This window comes from Bos mutus, chromosome 15 (genome assembly GCF_027580195.1).
Source record: "Bos mutus isolate GX-2022 chromosome 15, NWIPB_WYAK_1.1, whole genome shotgun sequence".
NCBI lineage: Eukaryota > Metazoa > Chordata > Mammalia > Artiodactyla > Bovidae > Bos > Bos mutus.
In genome coordinates this window covers 17824037-17848339 of record NC_091631.1, presented here as the reverse complement: position 1 = coordinate 17848339, position 24303 = coordinate 17824037, and the positions used below count along the sequence as shown (strand labels likewise).

Sequence of the window (24303 nt, the reverse complement as noted above, 5' to 3'; positions counted from 1 at the left end):
TTACATTCTAGAAAATACTTTGTATCATAAAAAATAACCCAAACAGTGAACATCTTACCCAGGAACAACTAACTTCTGCCCATTGTGGATACGATAGGAACACCGATAATCATCAGGAAGCTTGCAGCCGATCTGAGCCTCCACAGCATCTAGGTCTTCCTCTCGAGCACCCTCTGCAGAGACACAAAAAAGCAAATTAAGAAACAATGATAGCCTTAATCTAAGAAGGAATTCCAATGTATCCGCTAGCCAATGAAACAATTTTAGACCAACTGAATTCTGCCTAAAAGGTACTTGCTGAAATATAGGGAAATGAACTGAATATTCAGAGAACCATTACATCACTTTAGATTGGCTGTAACATTTGAAGCACTTGAGCAAGCAAATTCCCCAGTTTCCTCTTCAGGGGGAAAGCACTGGCATTAAGTAAAATAAGGAATGGCAGGCACCAGTGAAATCCACAATAATTTTTCACATTACACTGCAAACCTAAGAGCTTAGCTCATTTTTCTTAATCTAATAAACTTCTCTATTTAAAAAAACTCTCCAGAAGTCCTCTAAACAGATGTTGTTCAAGAGTCTTAACCAAGCTTCTCAATGGGGAATACAGGACTTAGGTGTAGGTTCATTCTAGGAGGACATTACCAAGCATTTGATTTTCATGTTTGTAAAGTATCATTACAAATACCAAGAGAAGAGAGTCACTCCTGGCAATGGCACACCAGGCTGCTTGGCCAAACCTTCTGCTTAAAAGTAGAAAAACAGAACAGAAAATTGGTTTCAAGGTTTTTGGAGAACCTCAAAGGCGGTGAGAACCAGCAGGGTCTGGGCAGGGGGAGGTTGGTCCAGAACAGGGAAACTGAGAGTTTAGCCATTGGAGCTACCTTGTCTTTGAGGCAACTACCAATTCTGAAAGCAAACGCATAGCTGAGAAACGGAGCAAAGCTTTCAGCATTATCACAGGGTTGAGAGTTTTCCAAAATTGATGAAAACAATTCAAGAACCACTATAATTACAAAGAAAATCGTTACCTAGACACATTACTGGAAAACTGCTGAAAATCAAAGACAAAGAGAAATCTTAAAAGCAACCAGAGAAGGGGAAAAGCCACAGTCACTTTCAGAGGAATGACAGTTAAATTACCAACAGAATAACAGAAGCTGGAATAGCATCTTCAGTGCTGGGGGAAAAAAAAAAAAACAACTGCTGACTAGAATTCTATATTCAGTTAATTTATACTTCAAAAGTAAAGATGAAATAAATACATTTTTCAACCAAAAAAATAAAAAATCTGAAAATAATTCAGCAGTTGCAGTCCCTCATTAAAAAAAAAAAAAATACTAATAGGAATTCTTCAGGGAGAAGAAAAATTACCCCAGATGGAAGCATGAAGATACAGGAAGAAATAAAATGCAATAGAAGAGGTAAATATGGAGTTAAATCTAAAATCATATTGAACATATAAAAGAGTAATAATGTTTTCAAAGACATAAAATATGTTGAAAACTAAAACCATAAAACTATACTACAAAAGATAAGAGGGAGGGAATTGAAATTAAAGTATTTTAAGGATCTTTCATTGTTCAGGAAGTGGTAAAAATACTAATTTTACAATAGACTTTAATTATGTCAGATATACATATTTTAATTTCTAGACTAATCACTAAAAGAAGACGTTAAATAAGAAAGGAAAGGGTATGGAATAAAAGATAATTAAGAAGAATGCAAAAGAAGGAACACCTGCTTAGGTAGCACCAATAAAAAGCAGAAACAAGGTATGCACACATGCCTGCTCAGTCGCTCAGTCCTGTCTGACTCTTTGCAACCCCAAGGACTGTAGCCCACCAGGCTCCTCTGTCCATGAGATTCTCCAGGCAAGAATACTGGAGTGGGTTGCCATTTCCTCCTCCAGGGGACCTTCCCGACCGAGGGATCAAACCGCGTCTCCTGCATCAGCAGGTGGATTCTTTACCACGGAAACACCTGGGCTTCCCAGCAACATAGTATATTTACATTCAAATGTATTAGTAATTATATTAAATATAAACAGACTAAATAATCTAGTTAAAAAACAGACTGACAGACCAGATGAAAAACAGAACACAATTATATACAAGAGGCATATCTTAAAGATGTAAACACAGAAAACTAAAACAGCTCTACTAAAATCATACAAAATAGACTTGAAGGCAAATAGCATTATTTGAGGTAATGGAAGACTTTCCGTAAAGGAAAAAAGGTCAAAGTCACTACACAGGCATTATAACTTTAGTTTTGTACATCTAGTAACACAGCTTCAAAATATATTTTTTAAATGACAGAATTAAAATGGAAAAAAAGACTATAATTATAATGGGAATATTAGTTTTCTACTGCCACAATATTAGAAGTGTCAAACAACACTCATTTACTATTTTACAGTTTCTGCAGGTCAGAATTCTGGGCATGACTCAATTGGATCTTCCACTCAGGTCCCACGAGGCTGAAATCTCGTGGTGTTAACTGGGGCCACTAGCTCATTTTATGCAGCCTTTACTTGGGGTTCTATTCCAGACTCACTGGTTGCTGGCAGAACGCGGTTCTTTGCAGTTGTAGGATTGAAGCTCTCTGCTCTGAGAAGCCATCTGCCATTCCCTATCAGCTGGCCCTCTCCACAACAAGCCAATTTGCTTGCTCATGGCCAACAGGAGAGATACTCATGCTTTGAATCTCTCTGACTTCTGGAAGGGCCCAGTTCCTTTTAAGTTCCTTCTGGGTCAGACCTGCTCAGGATAATTTCCCTTTTGATTAATAATTAATTCAAAAACAACTAATTTTTGACTTTCATTACATTTGTAAAACCCCTTCACCTTTTGTCATATGATATGACCTAATCACAGGACTAAAAGGCAAGAGTACTGGAGTGGGGTGCCACTGCCTTCTCCAAATTATATCCATAGTACCACTCATATTTAAGAGGAGGCTATCATTGTACCACAAGGATGGGAATCTTGGAAACTTTCTCAGAACTCTGCCTACCACAGTAAGGAATTTTAACATCTCTCTCTCAGTAACTAACAGAATAAGGAAACCAAAAACTTCATAGAGTATAGATGATTTGAATAAGATTAACAGTTTTTGCCTAATTATATATATAGTACTAAATGGCAACAATGGCAAAAAATATATAGGAGAGATACATATTATTTTCAAGTATACATGGAATATTTCCCAAGATAAACTATATGCTGGACACACAACAAATCACAATAAATTTCAAATGACTGAACTCGTATAGAGTATATTCTCTGATCATAGTGGAATTAAAATATAAACTACATTAAAACGATTACTAAAAAAGCCCCCAATGTTTGGAAATGAAGGAATACATTTCTATACAATCCATGGGTCAAAGAAGAAATCACAAAATATTTTGAACTGCATATTAATGAAAACACAACATATTCAAACTTGTGGAATGAACTTAAAGCTATGTTTAACGGGAAATTTATACACCTAAAGGGATGTGAAGAAAATAAGAAAGGCTGAAAAATCTATAATCTAAGTAATCATCTCAAGTCACGAAAAAGTGACAATAAAGTAAACTCAAAGAGATGCAGTCAGCAAAATTAATGACATAAGAAATAAGATATTAATATACAGAGGATTGACAAAGACAAAAGTCAGTTCTTTGAAAACATTAATAAAATTGATTAGTCCCTACGTAGCAAAACTGATCAAGAATAACAGAGAGAAATAATAATATCAAATAATATCAGAAATGGAAAGGTAAAATCACTACCGATGCAACGAGCATTACAAAGATAAGAGGATATTATGAAAAATTTTATAGCAATAAATTGGAAAATGTACATGAAGTGCACAATTTCCTAGAAAAACACAACTTACCAAAACTGACATGAGACTAAGTAGAAAATCTGAGTAGTCCTAAATCTGATAAAGAAATTGAAACTTAATTTAAAACCTTCCCACAATGAAAACTCCAAGATTGAATAGCTTCACTGGTAATATTCTACTAATCATTTAAACAAGAAAGAAGACCAAGCTTACATAAACTCTTCCAGGGAACAGAAAAAGAGGCAACACCTCCCAACGCGTTTTACAAGGCCAGCGTCATCTTGATACCAAAACCTGACAAGAACATTGCAAGAAAGGAAAATTACAGGCCAAACTCTCGTGAGCACAGATGTAAAACCCCAAATACTAGCAAATCAAATCCAACAACATATTAAAAAGAAAAGATAATACATTCTAACCAAAGTAAGTTTACTCCAAGAATGCAAAACTGGTTTAACATTCAGAAAATCAATCAATATAACTTCAGAGCATTAACAGAATGAAGTAGAAAGGGATTTGATAAAATTCAATTATTCATTTAAAACACAAAAACAAAAAACCCTTTCCCCAAACTAGGATCTTAAGGGACTTCCTTCAATATGCTAAAGAGTATCTACTAAAAACCTACAGCAAACATCATCTTGTTGAAAGCTCTCCCACTGCAGTCGGAAAGATAAGGATACTCACTATTATCATTTCTACCCAATACTGTACTGAAGGCCCCAGCCAGTTCAATAAAGCAAGAAAAATAAAGAAATGACGTATAGGGATTGGAAAGCTAGAAATAAAACTGTCATTCTACCTCCTCAAGGATATGCAAATTAAAATCACCATACACACCTATTAGAAAGGCTAAAATAAAAGCAATGACAACATTAAAGTGCTAGTAGGAATGTAAAGGGGTAAAACCATTTTGGAAAATTAACAGTATTTTTTGAAGTTTAATGTAAGCATACTATACCATCCAACAAATGCAATCCTAGATATTTTCCTGATAGAAATATGCTCATATATACATCAAAAATGATTTATAAATAGAAATAGAGTCATAGACATAGAAAACAAACAGGGTTGCGGGGGAGGGATAAATTGGGAGACTGGGATTGACATATACACACTACTATACATAAAATAGATAACTAATAAGGACCTACTGTATGGAACAGGGAACTCCACTCAACACTTGTAATGACGTACATGGGAAAAGAATCTAAAAAAGAGTGGATATGTGGATATGTATAACTGACTCACTTTGCCATACAGCAGAAACTAACACAACATTTTAAATCAACTATGCCCTAATAAAAATTGCTTTAAAAATGATTTACAATATTATTTATAATAATCAAAGACTAGAAATAAACTATCCATCAACAGTAGAATAAATATATAAACTGTGGTCTAATCATATAATTGAATGTTTATACCGTAACAAAAATGAACAAAATACTCTTACACACAACTGAACCTCACAAACGAAACAAATACTTTACACAAAACACACAGTTAATCATGCAAATTATATAAAGTTCAAAAAGAGAGAAAACTACTCCGTGGCATTAGCAATCAGGATAGTGGTTACCCCTGAGAAAGAGAGAGGGTTCGAGGTACACATAATTATTCTACTTAATGACCTGAAGGGAAAGTTCACATTGCAACAGTTTACTGAGTTGTACACTTATGATCTGTGAACATTCCTTCGTTTATTTTTTATTTTTGATCTGTGCACATTTCTCTAGGCTGGTTAACATCGCTAGTGATAGCCTGTGGATATCACATACCTCCAGCTATGTGATAAGAGAAACATTTCACCTTGGTAGTAACCTGAAAACCCCTTAGTCCAGTCTAATCAGGAGTAATACTTTAGACAAAGTCGGTCTGAGGGACATCCTGCAAAACACCTGACCAGTACTGCTTCAACTGTCAAGGCTGTGAAAGATAAGGAAAGGCTGGAAAATTTCCACAGGCCAGAGGACAGTGAGGAGACACATGGCAACTAAATGCCATGTGGTATTCTTGACTGCGTGCAGGAACTGAAAAAGGATCTCACTGATGGAAAATCTGGGGAATTGCAAATAAAGTCCAGAGTTCAGTGAGCAGTAATGTGCCAGTGAAGACTTTAGTTTGACAGATGCCCCACGGGGTGGTATGTTAGGGGAAACTGAAGCTGGCCGAGGGGTACAGAGGAACCCTCTGTGCCATCTTTGCAACTGTCTTGTAATGTAAATTACTACAAAAAAAAGTTTATTTTTTAAAAAGTTCAGTATGAAAGTAAGCTGAATAGCTATCTGAACCAGAAGTTGAATGAGAAAAAATTACTATTTATATGGTTAGTGCTACATGTTGAACATTTAACATGTAACATTAAGAAACCAAGCATTTCTTGAAAACAGATAGCAAGACAGAAAAAAAAAAAGTTAAATGACAACAAGGAAACATGGTGAAAGACAAATATAAAGAAACATGTTTTAGAGGGGCATTCTACTCTAACAGAATTTGGAAGCCAGACAGACCAGGGTCAAATCTCAGCTCTACCAATTACAGCTGGCCCTCTGTATCCACGGTTGTGGAACACAAGATACAAAGGGTCAACAATGGGACTTGCGCATCTTTGGATTTTGATATCCTGAGTGAGCCCTGGAACCAATCCGTTGTAGATACGATGGTATGACTAGACTGACTGTGATCTCTGGCAAGTTATTTCACCTCTTTAATCCGGTTTCCTCCTCTGCAAAATAGATGATGATAACCACCTACAGAGAATTACAGAGAGGATTAAGTAACTTTTGTATGAGGAGGAGGTGAAAAGATTACTAGGTGCCAAGAGGCCTAGAGTTCTAGAGTTCATCTCTGTTCCTCACCAGCTACAGGACCCTGCATACGTCACCTAAACTCTCTGAGACTGTTCCTTCACCTATAAAAAGAAAAGGGCTGTTAGAAATCAGGGATCCACAAACTACAGCCTGCAGGCCAAATACCACCTACTTCCCTAAATAAAGTTTTCTTGGAACACTGCCACACCCATTTGTTGTTGAATTGTCTATGGCTGCTTTCCCACAATAGCAGAGCTGAATAGCTGTCACAAAGGTCAACTGCCTATCAAAGCCTAAAATATGTACTAGCTGGTCATTTAAAGAAAAAGTTTGCTAATCCTTGGTCAAAATAATCTCTAAAAAGTCCCTTGACTCTAAAAATGTTAAGCCAACACTTAAGGTTAATATGAACTTCAAAGACATATGATATATACCATTAGACAGATTGCAACCTGGAACTTCCAGATATGCAAGTTGATTTAGAAAAGGCAGAGGAACCAGAGATCAAATTGCCAACATCTTTTGATCATTAAAAAAGTAAAGAGAAATCCAGAAAAACATCTACTTCTGCTGCATTGACTATGTTAAAACCTTTGTGTGGATCACAACAAACTGTGGAAAATTCTTCAAGAGATGGGCCTGACCTGCCTCCTGCGAAACCTGTGTGCAAGTCAAGAAGCAACAGTTAGAACTGGACATGCAAGAACACACTGGTTCCAAATTGGGAAAGGAGTACGACAAGGCTGTATACTGTCACCCTGTTTATTTAACTTATATGCAGAGTACATCATGAGAAACGCTGGCTGGATGAAGCATAAGCTGGAATCAAGATTGCCGGGAGAAAGCAATCACCTCAGATATGTAGATGACACCACCCTTATGGCAGTAAGCAAAGAGGAACTAAAGAGCCTCTTGATGAAGGTGAAAGAGGAGAGTGAGAAAGCTGGTTTAAAACTCAACATTCAAAAAACAAAGACCACAGCATCTGGTTATCACTTCATGGCAAACAGATGGGGAAACAATGCAACCAGTGACAGACTATTTTCTAGGGCTCCAAAATCACTTTGGATGGTGACTGCAGCCATGAAATTAAAAGATGCTTTCTCCTTGGAAGAAAAGCTATGACAAACCTAGACAGCATATTAAAAAGTAGAGACATAACTTTGCCTACAAAGGTTCATCTAGTCAAAGCTATGGTTTTTCCAGTAGCCATGTATAGATGTGAGAGCTGGACAATAAAAATGGCCGAGTGGGGAAGAAATGATGCCTTCGAACTGAGGTGCTAGAGAAGACTCTTCAGAGTCCCTTGGACTGCAATGAGATCTAACCAGTCAATCCTAAAAGGAATTAACCCTGAATATTCATTGGAAGGACTGATGCTGAAGCTGAAACTCCAATACTTTGGCCACCTAATATGAAGAGCCGACTCACTGGTAAAGACCCTGTTGCTGGGAAAGATTGAGGGCAAGAGGAGAAGGGGACGACAGAGGATGAGACGGTTGGATGGCATCATTGACTCAATGGACATGAGTTTGAGCAAACTCTGGGAGATGGTGAAGGACACGGAAGCCTGGTGTGCTGCAGTCATGGGGTCGCAAAGCGTTGGACACGACTGAGTCACTGAATGACAACAACATGCCAATATACTATAATTTCAAGATACTTAATAAAAATTTTCCCAAGCCCAATGCCTATCTGCTTTCCAAGTTTCCTATCTGTAATCTCCATACCCTTGAAACTGAGTCAGGGATTATGGCCCCTGAGATGAATTAGCTAAGGTTCCTGACTCAGTCCTAGAACTCATGGGTCTACATGAATAGAACCCCCGATTTTCTAGATTTCAGAGCATTTGTCCTATTCCAACTCATAGCAAAGACCCTAGAGAACTGGCACTTAGTAGTAAAACAGGGGCTGTTAAGGAATTCTCTGACAACCTCACCTCCAACCACTAAGTACACAACTGTGAGCAGGGAGCCTGGGAATACCAACTGAGTGCCCCCTAAAAACTATAAAAGAAAAAAGGAAGAGGCCGCTATGTACCTTTAGTTTCTTCCTTTCCTGGTAGCTCCGTGCCTCAAAGGAGAACAATAAATATATTCTCATATTCCAAATATCCTAATATTAGACTAGCTCTCTTAAGAGTCCTAAAATAATCTAAACAGAATAGGTTTTCTCTTCCTTCAACAGCTGTTAAGACTGCAGCTCTGGAATCAGTCCTGTATTCAAATCCTGGCTCAGCCTTTGCTTTATGATGGCAAACAACTTACTTAGATTTTTTTGCCTCAGGTAGCTCACCTATAAAATGAGAATAGTAATTGCCTACCTCATAGGATTTTGGCAATTTAAATGGAATAATACACAGTACTTAGCTTAGCGCCTAGCTTTGTGTTTAACAAATACTAGCTACTGCATGCTTGCTTCATGCTACATCACTTCAGTCGTGTAGGACTCTTTGAGACCCTATGGACTGTAGCCTGCCAAGCTCCTCTGTCCATGGGATTCTCTACGCAAGAACATTGGAGTGGATTGCCATTTCCTCCTCCAGGGGATCTTCCCAACCCAGGGATCGAACCTGCGTCTCTTACATTTCCTGCATTAGCAGGCAAGTTCTTTAGCACTAGCACCACCCAGGAAGTCCACTAAGCCTTACATATTTTACATATCACCACCAAATTACCTATTTTCAGAATTATTTTCCTCTTGAAATTTTTCAACCTCACATACGAAGTAGATGATATTTTTCTTTTCTTTCAAGGAAAAAAAACTAATAAAAATATTAATCAAGGGTACTGAGAGAGTCATTTCCTAGGCAGGTTGATAGGAAATCTAGGGGTCCCCAAGGAGAGAGGGGTCTGGAATTCTCAAGGAGGAAGAAAGGACAAACTTTTTTTCTTTCTCCACATTCCTTAAGATTATATAACAATAATGTATCCTGCCTGAGGACAGTCTCTAGATTAAGGACAGTCTTTAGATTAAACCTTCTGGCTAATTCTGTTATCTTAAAATGTAAATTATGGGAGTAGGTCTGATGAGGTCTTTACAACCTCCAGACATTCTTTGGATTCATTAGAGAGTATATAACTTCATTGTCAACACTAGCAAGCGGGTACTCTTTCTGCCCCCTTCTGATGCCTATGTCAGAAGCTTTCTCTATCTCCTTTATACTTCAATAAAACTTTATTACACAAAAGCTCTGAGCGATCAAGCCTCGTCTCTGGCCCCGGATTGAATTCTTCTCCTCTGGGGGCCAAGAATCCCGGTGTATTCACGTGATTCAACAACAACCTTTCAGTACTGTCCTTCAAAGCTCTACTCTCTCTACCAAATTATTCTTTCTTCTACTTCCTTGCAATTCAGTTTTAAGTAATTGGTCATGCAATCATGATTGTATGAAATTCATATTTGCATGGAAAAGTACAGCAGAAATATGAAATGTAAAAGGAATGCCCTTTCAAAAGAGACCTCAGTTCAAAAGGAATACGTTTGAGAAGAACTAATTCCAATTTCAGCTTAGCAAAACCAAAACACATATAAAATTCCTTTTAGTGGAGAAACCTGAAAAAAATTGGAGGCTAAAGCAGATTAAGTAGCATCTCCAATCCATTTATGTATTTCTTGGGCATAAATTTAAAAATCAAAGTAATGGGAAATAGCTTGTTAATATTTCTTGCCAAAATTGGACAATAATACTATGGTAGACACAGCACAGATTCTGGGGTCAAATAAACCTCACTTCAAATCTGAGTTTCATTATTCTGTGAGTGTCAAAGTGGGGATGAAAGTTTTCCCTATTCCATTACGCTGCTCTTCAGATGCTTAAAAACCCGGTCTGTCAATATTTGGTCTTTCCTAATACCAGGCTGTCAAATAAACACTTACTTGTACTGAAAACAGAGAAGAGGGTTGATACAGCAGGCAATTCTTCAATTAAAAAAAAGTCTTTTAAAAGAAATTACAATAGGTATCCTCAAGCAATTTTAGCATTACTAGTTTCTTTACGTAAAACAAATGTAAAGATCAAATGAGTTCAGCTTCCCTTCTAATAAAGAATCATGTGGGTGCCGAGGTGGGCAAAAATAGGGCAAGCACTAGAGCCGGTGTCCTCTGAGCAAATTAGGCTTCCCGTTTCCTTGACCAAATGTGAATGATGCATTACAGATACTGTTGGATTAGCACAGATCAGCACAGGAGATAGAAACCTAAAGTTATTTAACCTATTTAAACTAGAGTCACTAAAATGAAGAAGGGAGACCTTGTATTCCCAATACCTTTCAGAGATAAAACCATCCGAGGACATCTGGGTTCCAAGTATTTCTTGAGATCATCCCAGGCCTTTTTAATAGCAGCATAATGGTCAATATATCGTCCTACATCAGAGTAAGTATCAATGAAGAGGGATTTCCAACACTGGTTCTTCTGTGTTTTCTCTTCCCTAAATAGATTTAAAAATAAAATTAAAAATATTTTACAATGAAATTAGCATATATTTTACACAATTACCAACATACTTTATTGGGAATTTGTGGCTACTTTTGTCTTCCTTTTCATTTATTTTAGCTACAAATGAAGACTAGATAATAAACAGTGACACATACATCAAAAAATTTAACAAGTTATTCCTGGAATAGTGAGATTATGAGTCACTTATTTTTTTTACTTTCTATTTATTATTTTTTAAGTTTTCTAATCCTTAATAAGATATAATATGAATAATATATGGGATATGAATTTCAACTTACTCCTAAAAACATACCAATTGTAAAATTTTAAAATATATATTTAGCTTTTCCATTTTAGAGAACATTTAGAAACTAATGACAGGCTATATTAATCTAATTTATCTACACTGGATTAACCAGAGAATCAATATAGCACAGCAAAGGAACCAAAATTCAACATTTCTGTTTGGTACAATTCCACAAGCATTTACTGTCTATTTAGCCACTGAGGACATTGAAAATAAGGCATATTTTTTGCCTTCAAAGAATGTAATCTAATCAGGGAGAAAGAATGAAATATAAATTTAAGAGTCAGAAGTGGTACAGGATAAGGCAGCCAGAATAACACACTAGTAGCTTGGACCTTATCCTCTAGAGAGCCACTGAAGAGTTGTAACAGGGGAATGAAAAGAGTGGACCTGTGCTTGTGGTTTGGGAGGGGTGTACTAGAGGTGTATACTAGAGGCACAGGCACCGGTTGGAAAGGTTCTGCAGCAGTCCGGTAAAGGACGATGAACTGAACTAAAGCGGTGGTGGCTAAATGAAATGAGAAGAAAGATCCAAGAAACATACAGGGGCTAAAGTCAGAAAGGCTTGGTCACTGAATGAGGTAGGGAGAGAAGGACAGAAGAGATGCAGGATGCTTGGATGCCAGGATGGATGGTACCGCTATGACGGCAGGAATACAGGAGGACCAGGTTTAGGGATGGGGAGAACAATTCAGGGTGTTGTATGTACATGTGTGTGTGTGTTTTTTGGGGTGAGGGGAGTGGTAGGAAAGAAGTAACCTTTTATTCATCTAAGTAATACACATATTATTAAAACCAAAAAGTACCGAAGAACTTATAATGAAAAGCTAGGCAGTCTCCTGTTCTAAATCCAACTCTTCAAAGGAAACTTTAGTTACTTCCGGAAAGTATTGCTATAATTCTAAATGCTTATTCCTCTAGCTGTTTTTTTAATTTTTTAAATTTTTGGCTGCACTGAGTCTTTGCTGCTGCGTCTGGGCTTTCTATAGTTGAGGTGAGCGGGGGCTACTCTCTAGCTGTGGTGTGATGGCTTCTCACTGCAGTGCCTTCTCCTGTTGCAGAGCACAGGCTCTCGAGCACATGGGCTTCAGCAGTTGCAGCGAGTGGCCTCAGGAGTTGAGCACACAGGCTCAGTAGTTGTGACACACGGGCTCAGTAGTTGTGACACATGGGCTTAGCTCCACAGCATGTGGGATCTTCTTGGACCAGGGATTGAACCCATGTCCCCTAAAATGGCTGGCAGATTCTTAACCACTGGACCACCAGGGACGTCCCTATTCCTCTAGTTCTTGATTTATCAATTTTATATCTATCTACTGATACCCCAAACAATAAAAGGTCAGGATGAAGCAATACTTAAAATTCCTTCTTCCTCATTCTTTCTCCTTCCAATGTTTAGAGGCTCTGTTATTTTTAGTTCTACTCAATAGCTTAGCTTTAAATAATATTTTTAAACCTCTGTTTCTTGCTTCATCAACTTCAGTTACCACCTGACTCCCCTCAACCTAAGAAAAAGATATTAGCAATCCTACCCTTTCTTTCACCTTTTCCAACTCCCACCTTCTGTCATGTACACTTTTATTCTATCAAATTAATTAAAATTTACTGAATTTGGTGAACCCTGTGGGTCATCCAGTGGAAAGTCCAGCAGACAGTTATGCAAACAAATCTGGGGTTCAGTGGCAATGTCTGGCGTGGACACTCAGGTTTGGGAGTTAGAAGTATACAAGTCATCTCTACAAATTGCAGCAGTGCATGCAGGAGACTTCACAGAGGGAGAAGAACAGTTAGCCAAGAACAGAAGCTTGGAGAACACCTGCGTTTACTGGCAGGCACAAGAAGAGCCATCAAAGGTGTTAAAGAGACAAGGCTTAGAGAGGAGAATCAAGACAGACTAGCACTAATGAAAGCCAAGAGCCCAATTTCAAGAATACATGTTTCCCAAATACTCACTCGGATATCAGCCAGTATTTTTTGCAATGTCTTCTCCACAGCGGATCATGACTTGATAGCTGGCTGAGTCTTCGACTGACATAGCAACAGCTGGCAGTAACCAGATTCATGGTTAGTATAAAAGAAAACAAGAAAGCAATTTAGAAATGATGATGAAAATATTCAATGTTAAATTCTGTTTTGTTCCTTTTGCTTTTCTCCCACTATCTACCCTTATAACCACAAAACAGTATTTTCTAAAACCTGTTTAATGTGTTAGCTAGTATAATTACCTTGTGAGTAGTGAAATCTCAACTATTTGAGTTCACAAACACACTGCAAAATGTTTACAATTTTAATTTTCATACAAAAGTCTATGAAACATATAAACCATTGGATTTATTTCAAATCAAAGAGTTTTCCTATACTCATTATTGGGCAGTAATCATTTCTATAAACAGAAATGTTATGCAGATGTAAAGAAAGTGTTTTTTCTTTTTAAGATCTGTGAGACATTTGATATTAAATACATAGGCCTTCTGTTTGTTCTAATTTTTTTTCTTAACAGGAATATGTAGCCAAAACCACTTTTCAATTATAGGAACTATTGGAAAACCCACTTATAAAAGATGTTAGATTCACAACAGTTCTGATTCAGTATCCATGGCTATTCAACTTAGGGTCAACTGCTCAAAAATATGAAATATTAGAAATAATTTTCTTATTATATAGAGATTTCTAACACAATAGTGCTTGATTCCTGTAAATCCTTCCCTATGTAATTAATTCAAAAAAGAATGAACTTGAGATTTTTAAAAATGGATTTCTATCCTTTCAGAAGAGAAGTCACAAGTTAGAGAAAGTAGGTAGATATTAAAAGATTTTACTTGGGCAATAACTAATCAATTAAGGGAATCTTAAATTACATAGGATTTGTCAAGGCCGTGAGTGGGGCATGTTAAAAAACAACTAATGCTAAACAGAATAGGCTTTGTTCACTTTTCAGATATTACACAAACATCATTCTCATCCTTTTCAGCCACTCTCAGGAGACGCCCAAACTAACATTTGCAAAACTAGGAATCCCTCCAATTTTGTGAATTCAAGAGTCCCCTATCTCTTTTTTAGGTCCTTTTCTATCAATATCCCAAGACTTAAACACCATAAAAGAATCTCTGGAATGTGCACCAGAGGTGATTATTGATGGACATTAAGGATGAAAACTACTGTCCTAGAGCTTCTGACTCAGTCGGCATGGGGTGAAGTCTGTACCTCGGGCATGATATGTATATTTTTAAAGTGCCACATATAATTCTGATACGCAGTGAGACTCAAACTGTGAAGTTTACATTACACAATGATCCCAATAGACTAATCAATCCAACACAATCCAGTTCAGCAAATATGTACCAAAACGTTCAGAAGGTTAGCAATGGGAGGGACACTTGAAAAATCTGAGCTACATACTACAGGAAAGTCACAGTACATTGGAAACTTTTCTGTGGATAAAATTCGATGGCATTTGTGTCAACTTGTTTGGGCTAAGGGATGCCCAGATAGCTAATTAAACACTATTTCCTGTCAGATGTTGCCGGAAAAAATGAGCCTTCGAACTGGCGGACTAAGTTAGCCAAACGGCCCTCCCCAATACGGGTGGGCATCATCCGACCCATTGAGGGCCTGAATAGAACAAAAAGGCAGAGGAAGGCTGAGTTCACTCTCTGCCTGACCACTAATTTGGGACACTGATCTTATCCTGCCTTTGCACTCCTGGTTCTCAGGTTTTAGAGCCATATCGGAATCACTTCTCCAGCTCCCTACCCTTCAAACTATATCACCAGCTTTCTTGGGTCTCCAGCTTGCACATGGCGGACTATAGGAAAGAGCCTCCACAATTCATGAGCAAATACCTTAAAATAAGCCACACATACACACACATATTGGTTCTGCTTCCTTCAAGAACCCTGACTAATACAGTATTCAACTCAGTTTACTTCTGCAAACATTTATAGAGGGATCATGTCACTTTGGTTTAAAACTTTGATTACGACCTAAAACATTTATAATAAATTTGAACTCCCTCACCTTGTTTTACAAGGTCCTTCATGATCTCACCAGTCTCTGCTCAGCCTCTCTGCCTGTGACTCACTCCCTACCTCCTGCAACACCAGTCTTCTAGCTCTTCCAACAGGCTCTGCTATCCTCCAATCAGCTCCTGAAAACACGGGTCCTTCTGCCAGGACTGCTCTATGCTGTCTATCATATATGGCAGCTCCTTCCAGTCTGAATCAGCTCCTTAACAGAGTCACTGATTCATTTCCTTCATAGCACACAGCAGCTCTTGTAATTATGCACTTGTTCTCCATCTTGCCCATTAGACTGTAAGAGCTTATAAGAGGGTCCTTATGTGTCTTGTTCACTATTGTTGCCCCAGCATTTAATAGGCTGGCACACAGAAACGATCAAAAAAAACAAAAACAAAAACCTGTTGAATAAACAGTGACTACAAAGACAAACAATACAGTCTTTATATTTAAGAAATGCACAATCTGTCTGGTATGGTAAATGAACTCTGCAGAGGGAGGAAGAAAGGTAGAGATCGGACTCAGGAGAGGGGGTCTTAAAGGAATTCATCTTGCTAGGATGAGAAGAGGGGAGCATGGTATTCCAGGCAAGGTCAAGAGTTTAAGCCACAGAACAAAAAAGGCACAAGTGTGGTATGCTGGCTGAGGTCAATTTGGATAGAGTGGACCATGTCAAATAATAAGGGCCTTAAATGCTCCCTGAAGTTTAGGTTATAATCTGTAAATAACGAGCAGCATTACAGGATTTTTAGGATCTGTCTTAGAAAGATCATTCTGAGAGCAAGGTAGCCCATTAGATCAAGAGTGTGTGTAGTGTTAGATTTCTAAAAGGCTATAAGTGTTAGTCGCTCAGTCGTGCCCGACTCTTTGCAACCCCATGGACTGCAGCCCACCAGGCTCCTCTGTCCATGAGATTTTTCCAGGCAAGGATACTGGAGTGGGTCACCATTTCCTTCTCCAGGGGATCTTCCCAACCCGGGGATCGAACCCGGGTCTCCTGCACTGCAGGCAGATTCTTTATCGAACCCGGGTCTCCTACACTGCAGGCAGATTCTTTACCAACTGAGCTACAAGGGAAGCCCCTAAAAGGCCCTAGCAACACAATATTTCAGATGAGAGTTTGCAGCTGGAACAGACTTTTCCAAAGAAAAGACAAACTTTATTACAAGCGTGAGTAGAGAAAAATTTGTTTTCTAGAAAAATTAAAATGTTACAGGTATTAATGTAGATAGCAGCCAGAAACTGGAGTTATCTCTCTGTCACCACTTAGCTAGACAAACGAACAGCTGCCACCAACTTCAAGAAAGCTGCATGTCTACAAGGATCCCTGACAACACAGGGTACAGTCAACAAACTGCTAGAATCCAATGGTTAATCAAACAAAACAAAACGAATCTCTCCTACCTATCCTTAAGAGGGCCACTTTGCCTCCTCTGCAAATACATATGGTGGCCCAAGAAAGAGGCATGCCACCAGCTGTCAAGGGTGTAAACAGCGCCATTTCTTCCACCATTCCAGGCAGTCCCAAGCGCTGAAGGAACCTGGCATTTAACCACCCCTACCAGCAACCGGTGTTTATTTTTGGAACAGACGCGGGCAACTTGGGAAACCCAAAGCATACAGGAGGGAAGATGGTCACCTGTATCGCAACACCGGAAGTCAGTACCAAAACAAAATCCAACATGCAACCGTGAGGAGGAAGGCTGAAAACAAAACAATTATACAGCAGAGAAGATTGAAAGTGAGCCTGCCAGATATAACGTTGCCGCAGAAGTCGCACCCAGGGGTGAGGGGGTCGCCCGGCTCCTCTCCCGCGTCCCACTGGCCCACTTTGGCGCCCGACTCCGAAGGCCTCCGGCCCAGGCAGAGAGAAGAGGGCTCTGCCGCCGGGACGGAGACTTTTTCAAAGCGGCCAAGGCTGCCGGGATCGGGCAGAGACGCCGGGGGTCCGGAGGTGCGGGCCGCGGGCGTCCGCGGGCCGGCAGCGGGGAGTAGTATCTCCCGGCTTCCAACTGGGCCTCGCTGAGGCCCGGGAGAGAGGGCTCTTGTCGCTCCTCAGGCCTGGGCCCCGGACGCGAGGAAGACCTCAAGGCGGGGCCCCTTCCGCCGCGGTCTCACCCCGGCCCCCCGAGGGACCCTGCAGGATCAGGGTGGCCCTGGCGTCACCTTCTAGGTGACACCCGAGTCCAGGTTCGGTCGGCGAGCCGGGCCTCCGTCCTCCCTGCCTTACACCACCTCCCTTACCCGCGAACCCCACCCCTGCCATGTGCCTCGTCCCATTACTTGATTAGGTCCCGGTAGTCCAAGAAGGATAAGATGAGGAGCAGGGGGTCGGTGGGCAGCGATTCTAGGGTTAGGGGCGCCGACTCGGTATCCATGGCCGCCATCTTGCCTGGCCCAGTGCAGGCCTGGCCACGCCCCGGCCACGCCCCGGCCACGCCCCCTCCGCCACAGCCCGCGCCGCTCCCCAGCCACCGGCACAGGTTTGTTATGTAATCGACAGGAGAGCAGGATAGCCCGCCCACAGAGCGGCCCGATAGGCGGTTCCCCGGAAGGCTCCGCCTTCTGCCTTGCCGGCCGAGCGCGCGTGCCCCGGGAACCGGCTTACCCAAGCTACTCTAGGTCTGCCGAGTGCTCCTGTGCTCTCCCTTAGATTCCCCCGGGCTCCCTCCTCCCATTCCGATCCCTAAACCTACCCAGTCCGGACCTCTTTGAGAGTTTATTACTAAATTTGATTGGGTCACTCTCACGAGAAATTTTACATCCGCTATCCTGGAAGCTTGGCCTCAAGTTCTCTCTCTGTCTTTGGTCCCGAAATCCATTGTTTCTCTTCGTTTTCCGACCGAGAAATCCCTCGTTTCTCTTTTTAGCCTCCCTGGCCCGGCGTGTCGCTTACACACAGCAGGAGCCTTGTCCACTCTGTAGGGGGCAGAGTTGGGAATCAACTAGAGGCGCTGGTGGAAGGCTCTTCTTCCAAACTAAGGAAATGGTTATCGAGGGCATAATTTTAACCCCCTCCCAAGTAAAAGGTGCATAGGGTCTGAATCTATTTGGTGCTCTCAATTTGGTCGTCACGGTTGTTTTTCAACATTTTAGGGCAATGCAAGTGTATAATAAATTTTTGTTTTTGTGAAGGGGGGGTTGAGGCCTCAATGGGCTTAGACAATAAGGTGTTAATTTGGAGATGGGAGACATGTCCTGGACTGAGAGCTAAGGAATAGATCACTTAGCAGATTTCTTCTTTTCTGTTTCTTTCCCAATGCAGTGTGGTGTAAAGAGCTTGAGGGAGTCCAGTCAGACCTGGACTTCATCAGTTCAGTTCAGTCGCGTCCAACTCTTTGTGACCCCATGAACTGCAGCATGCCAGGCCTCCCTGTCCATCACCAACTCCCAGAGTCCACCCAAACACATGTCCATTGAGTCGGCGATGCCATCCAACGATCTCAATCTCTGTCGTCCCCCTCTCCTCCTGCCCTCAAACTTTCCCAGCATCAGAGTCTTTTCAAATGAGTCAGCTGTTTGCATCAGGTGGCCAAAGTACTGGAGTTTCAGCTTTAGCATCATTCCTTCCAAAGAAATCCCAGGGCTGATCTCCTTCAGAATGGACTGGTTGGATCTCCTTGCAGTCCAAAGGACTCTCAAATGTCTTCTCCAACACCACAGTTCAAAAGCATCAATTCTTGGCGTTCAGCTTTCTTCACAGTCCAACTCTCACATCCATACATGACCACTGGAAAAACCATTTCACACGCTAGTAAAGTAATGCTCAAAATTCTCCAAGCCAGGCTTCAGCAATATGTGAACCGTGAACTTCCAGTTGTTCAAGCTGGTTTTAGAAAAGGCAGAGGAACCAGAGACCAAATTGCCAACATCCGCTGGATCATCGAAAAAGCAAGAGAGTTCCAGAAAAACATCTATTTCTGCTTTATTGACTGTGCCAAAGCCTTTGACTGTGTGGATCACAATAAACTGTGGAAAATTCTTCTCCAACACCACAGTTTAAAAGCATCAATTCTTTGGCGTTCAGCTTTCTTCACAGTCCAACTCTCACATCCATACATGACCACTGGAAAAACCATAGCCTTGACTAGACGGACCTTTGTTGGCAAAGTAATGTCTCTGCTTTTCAATATGCTGTCTAGGTTGGTCATAACTTTCCTTCCAAGGAGTAAGCATCTTTTAATTTCATGGCTGCGGTCACCATCTACAGTGATTTTGGAGCCCAGAAAAATAGAGTCAGCCACTGTTTCCCCATCTATTTGCCATGAACATAACATGATCTTAGTTTTCTGAATGTTGAGCTTTAAGCTAACTTTTTCACTCTCCTCTTTCACTTTTATCAAGAGGCCCTTTAGTTCTTCATTTTCTACCATAAGGGTGGTGTCATCTGCATATCTGAGGTGATTGGTATTTCTCCCAGCAATCTTGATTCCAGCTTGTGCTTCATCCAGCCCAGCGTTTCTCATGATGTACTCTGCATAGAAGTTAAATAAGCAGGGTAACAATATATAGCCTTGACATACTCCTTTTCCTATTTGGAACCAGTCTCTTGTTCCATGTCCAGTTCTAACTGTTGCTTCCTGACCTGCATACAGATTTCTCAAGAGGCAGGTCAGGTGGTCTGGTATTCCCATCTGTTTCAGAATTTTCCACGATTTATTGTGATCCACACAGTCAAAGGCTTTGGCATAGTCAATAAAGCAGAAATAGATGTTTTTCTGAAACTCTCTTGCTTTTTCCATGATCCAGCAGATGTTGGCAATTTGATCTCTGGTTCCTCTGCCTTTTCTAAATTCAGCTTGAACATCTGGAAGTTCACGGTTCATGTATTGCTAAAGCCTGGCTTGGAGAATTTTGAGCATTACTTTACTAGCGTGTGAGATGAGTGCAGTTGTGCAGTAGTTTGAGCATTCTTTGACATTGCCTTTCTTTGGGATTGGAATGAAAACTGACCTTTTCCAGTCCTGTGGCCACTGCTGAGTTTTCCAAATTTGTTGGCATATTGAGTGCAGCACTTTCACAGCGTCATCTTTCAGGATTTGAAATAGCTCAACTGGAATTCCATCACCTCCACTAGCTTTGTTCGTAGTGATGCTTTCTAAGGCCCACTTGACTTCACATTCCAAGATGTCTGGCTCTAGGTGAGTGATCACACCATCATGATTATCTGGGTCATGAAGATCTTTTTTGTACAGTTCTTCTGTGTGCTTGAGGGAGTCCAGTCAGACCTGGACTTCGTACATCTGTTGTTTACTAGAAGTGGAATGGTGAGCTAGTTAATTATGCCTAAATTCTATGATCCTGTTTTCATGCGTGCATGCTCAGTGGCTTCAGTCGTGTCCAACTTTTTGCAACAGTGTGGACTGCAGCCAGCCTCGCTCCTCTGTCCATGGGCTTCTCCAGGCAAGAATACTTGAGCGGATTGCCAAGCAGGGAATCTTCCTGACCGGGGATCAAACCCAGGTCTCTTGTATCTCCTTCAGGCAGATTCTTTACCGCCAAGTCACTAGGAAAGCCCATGTAACTGTTTACTCAGCTCTAAAACCATCTGTCCCCTAAAGTGGTTTATGGATGCCCATAAAGATTTGTGTAAAAGACTGGCTAGATATCTAAAAATGTTAATTTTTTAACAACCTGTACAAGCCTGTACATACATGCATCACCAAGTTTTACAAACTTTGCCACATTCTGGAGAAAGTTTCCTACTATTTGGAAAAGAGGAAATGATTCTGCCTTTCCCATTCCACCCACCCCCAACAACAAAATACTCCATTTCCTCAATTCACCATACCATTTAGTCAGTTCAGTTCCTCAGTCATGTCCAACTCTTTGCAACCCCACTCACTGCAGCACGCCAGGCTTCCCTATCACCAACTCCCGGAGCTTGCTCAAACTCATGTCCATCAAGTCAGTGAGGCCATCTAGCCATCTCATCCTCTGTCGTCCCCTTCTCCTCCTGCCCCTAATCCCTCCCAGCATCACAGTCTTTTCCAATGAGTCAACTCTTCGCATGAGGTGGCCAAAGTACTGGAGTTTCAGCTTTAGCATCATTCCTTCCAAAGAAATCCCAGGGCTGATCTCCTTTAGAATGGACTGGTTGGATCTCCTTGCAGTCCAAGGGACTCTCAAGAGTCTTCTCCAACACCACAGTTCAAAAGCATCAATTCTTCGGCGTTCAGCTTTCTTTACAGTCCAACTCTCACATCCATACATGACCACTGGAAAAACCATAGACTTTTTCTCTATACAGACCTTTGTTGGCAAAATAATGTCTCTACTTTTTAATATGCTGTCTAGGTTTGTCATAGTTTTTCTTCCAAAGAGCAAGCATCTTTTAATTTCATGGCTGCTGTCACCATCTGCAGTGATTTTGGAGCCCAAGTAAATCAAATCTCTCACTATTTCCATTGTTTTCCCATCTGTTTACCATGAAGTAATGAACAGGATGCCATGGTCTTCATTTTTTGAATGTTGAGTTTTAAACCAGCTTTCTCACTCTCCTCTTTCACCTTCATCAGAAGGCTCTTTAGTTCTTTGCTTTCTGCCATAAGGGTGGTGTCATCTGTATATCTGAGGTTATTGATATTTCTCCCAGCAATCTTGATTCCAGCTTGAGCTTCATCCAGCCTGGCATTTCACATGATGTTCTCTGCATATAAGTTAAATAAGCAGGGTTTCCCAATTTGGAACCAGCCCATTGTTCCATGTGCAGTTCTAACTGTTGCCTCTTGACCTGCACACAGGTTTTGCAGGAGGCAGGTCAGGTGGTCTGGTATTCCCACCTCTAAGAATTTTCCACAGTTTGTTGTGATCCACACAGTCAAAGGCTTCAGCATAATCAATGAAGTAGAAATAGATGTTTTTCTGGAATTCTCTTGCTTTGTCTATGATCCAATGGATGTTGGCAACCATACCATTAATGCCTTATAATTATGGTTTTGTCTAATATTTATAACCCTTTTCCTCCCCCACTCCCACTGTATTAATTGTGTTTTTTATTTTCTGTATCTTATGATGTTTTGACATCCTAAAAATCTTGCTGACTAAAGGCAGACTGACCTCCCAGGTCTAGCTAGTTTCTAAAGATAACAAACAGCTTGGACACACCTCTCATATGCAAGCCAACCACCCCCTTTATCTAACTCTCACACACAGAGCCACTACTTCCCCTGCCCTGTGTCATCTCAGGGTCAGGTATCAGGCAATGAGAGAGCACCCCAATGGTCCGAAGACCCCCATTTATTGTTCAGATCAGCCAGTCCCAAGCTGTTTGTCCTGGGCCAGGAAGATCCCCTGGAGAAGGAAATGGCCACTCTCCAGTATTCTCGCCTGGAAAATTCCATGGACAAAGGAGCCTGGCAGGCTATAGTCCATGGGGTCACAAAGAGTCAGACGTGACTGAGCAACTAACACTTTCACTTCACTTTTCAAGCTGTTTACTCTGCCCTGCCCAATGCAAACTCAGATAAAATCTCTGGCCTAAATTTGCCTCTTGCTCCTGCTTCTGCCTCCTGACCCAAACCTGATGCTTCCACGGGGACCCTTCATGGCATGGTGTGCCTCTTTCTCTAGGGAAATGTAATTAAAAAAAAGAAAAACTTCTTTCCATGGCATTGACCTTGTCATGGTGTCACTCAGTCACCTCCATAAACTGAAATCCTACAGTACGAATGAGAGACCCACCCAGCAAAAACCCAAACTGAAGCAAACAAACAAAAAAACCCTTGTGCTTACATGTCTTACTTCCAAACTATTTGTGCACATATTTAGACCATTTACTGAATTAGATTCAGGTCAGTTATTCCCTGTCTGTCTCTCTCATTCTTAATCGCTCAGTCGTGTCTGACTCTTTGTGACCCCATGAACTGTAGCCTGCCAGGCTCTTCTGTCCTTGGAGATTCTCCAGGCAAGAATACTAGAGTCAGCTGCTACATACCAGTCTGTAAACTCTGTCTTTTACATCCTTATTACCCAGGGTCTAGTATGACATTCAATAAGTAGAAAGTTTAAATTCAGGTTGAATGGATAAAGACAGACCTCTCATTTCTATTTACAAGAGAACCGTACCTGTTGATACAGGTAAAGTTCATAAAGGCATTTGATCCTAATTCATGTTTGTCTCTATTTCTCCCTCAAATGGGCTACTTGTTTTAAATCTAAAAGCTGGTAGGAGTTTCATGCATGCCCAGTCACTTCAATCATGTCCGACTGTTCGTAACCCTATGGCCTGTAGCCTACCAGGCTCCTCTGTCCACGGGGTTTTCTGGGGAAGAATACTGGAGGAGGTTGCCATTTCCTCCTCCAGGGGATCTTTCCGACCCAGGGCTGGAACCTATGTCTCCTGCCTTGGCAGGCAGATTCTTTACCACTGAGCCATCTGGGAAGCCTAGTTGGAATTTCAAGTAGACTGTCTTTGCTTCTGCTATCCTATTGCATTTTCCTCCTTTTTAGACTTGGTCCAGTTATGACCTAATGAGAAGACCAAAAGTGTGAAGTTACTCTGTCATAGCTAGGATTAAGGTGAGGTAAGAGACATACTCACCTGGGACACAAGATTCAAGGGAGTATGAAAAAAAAACCCTCTAATCAAGATGAGTAATATTTTAATCCAATATTTTTTTAAAAAATGCAAAACCCCCATGGTGAACAAAATAACAAAATCTTAGACAAAAATGGGATCCCACAATGCTGTGCAAGCCATATGGGACCCTAAGCCAAAAGGAAAAAAAAAATGTGCACTTAAATATATGTTTTTATGACTTTTCAAATGGTTATTGTTTTTTACTGGAAGGCCAGAAGGGAGCGTTCAGGTAGAGGACTTGCTTCCCCTATGTAGCAAGACTAGAGCTCCTGCCATCCTTGGGTCAGGGATACCATCAGGTTGCCAGCC

The 24303-nt window shown here is 40.7% G+C and overlaps 1 protein-coding gene across 1 annotated transcript in view; it reads right to left on the bottom strand.

The window, feature by feature from the left end:
- The window catches only part of FBXO3 (F-box protein 3), a 33942-nt gene extending 16094 nt beyond the window's left edge, over nt 1–17848 (bottom strand). Inside the window, exons 1-4 of the mRNA XM_005890886.3 lie at nt 17697–17848; nt 13351–13440; nt 10919–11082; nt 59–173 (exon numbers count right to left, since the gene is read on the bottom strand). Of these exons, the coding sequence (XP_005890948.1) occupies nt 59–173; nt 10919–11082; nt 13351–13440; nt 17697–17800 (473 nt within the window). The 5' untranslated portion in view covers nt 17801–17848. The remainder of the gene's footprint in view (nt 1–58; nt 174–10918; nt 11083–13350; nt 13441–17696) is intronic.
- Nucleotides 17849–24303: the final 6455 nt, after the last annotated feature.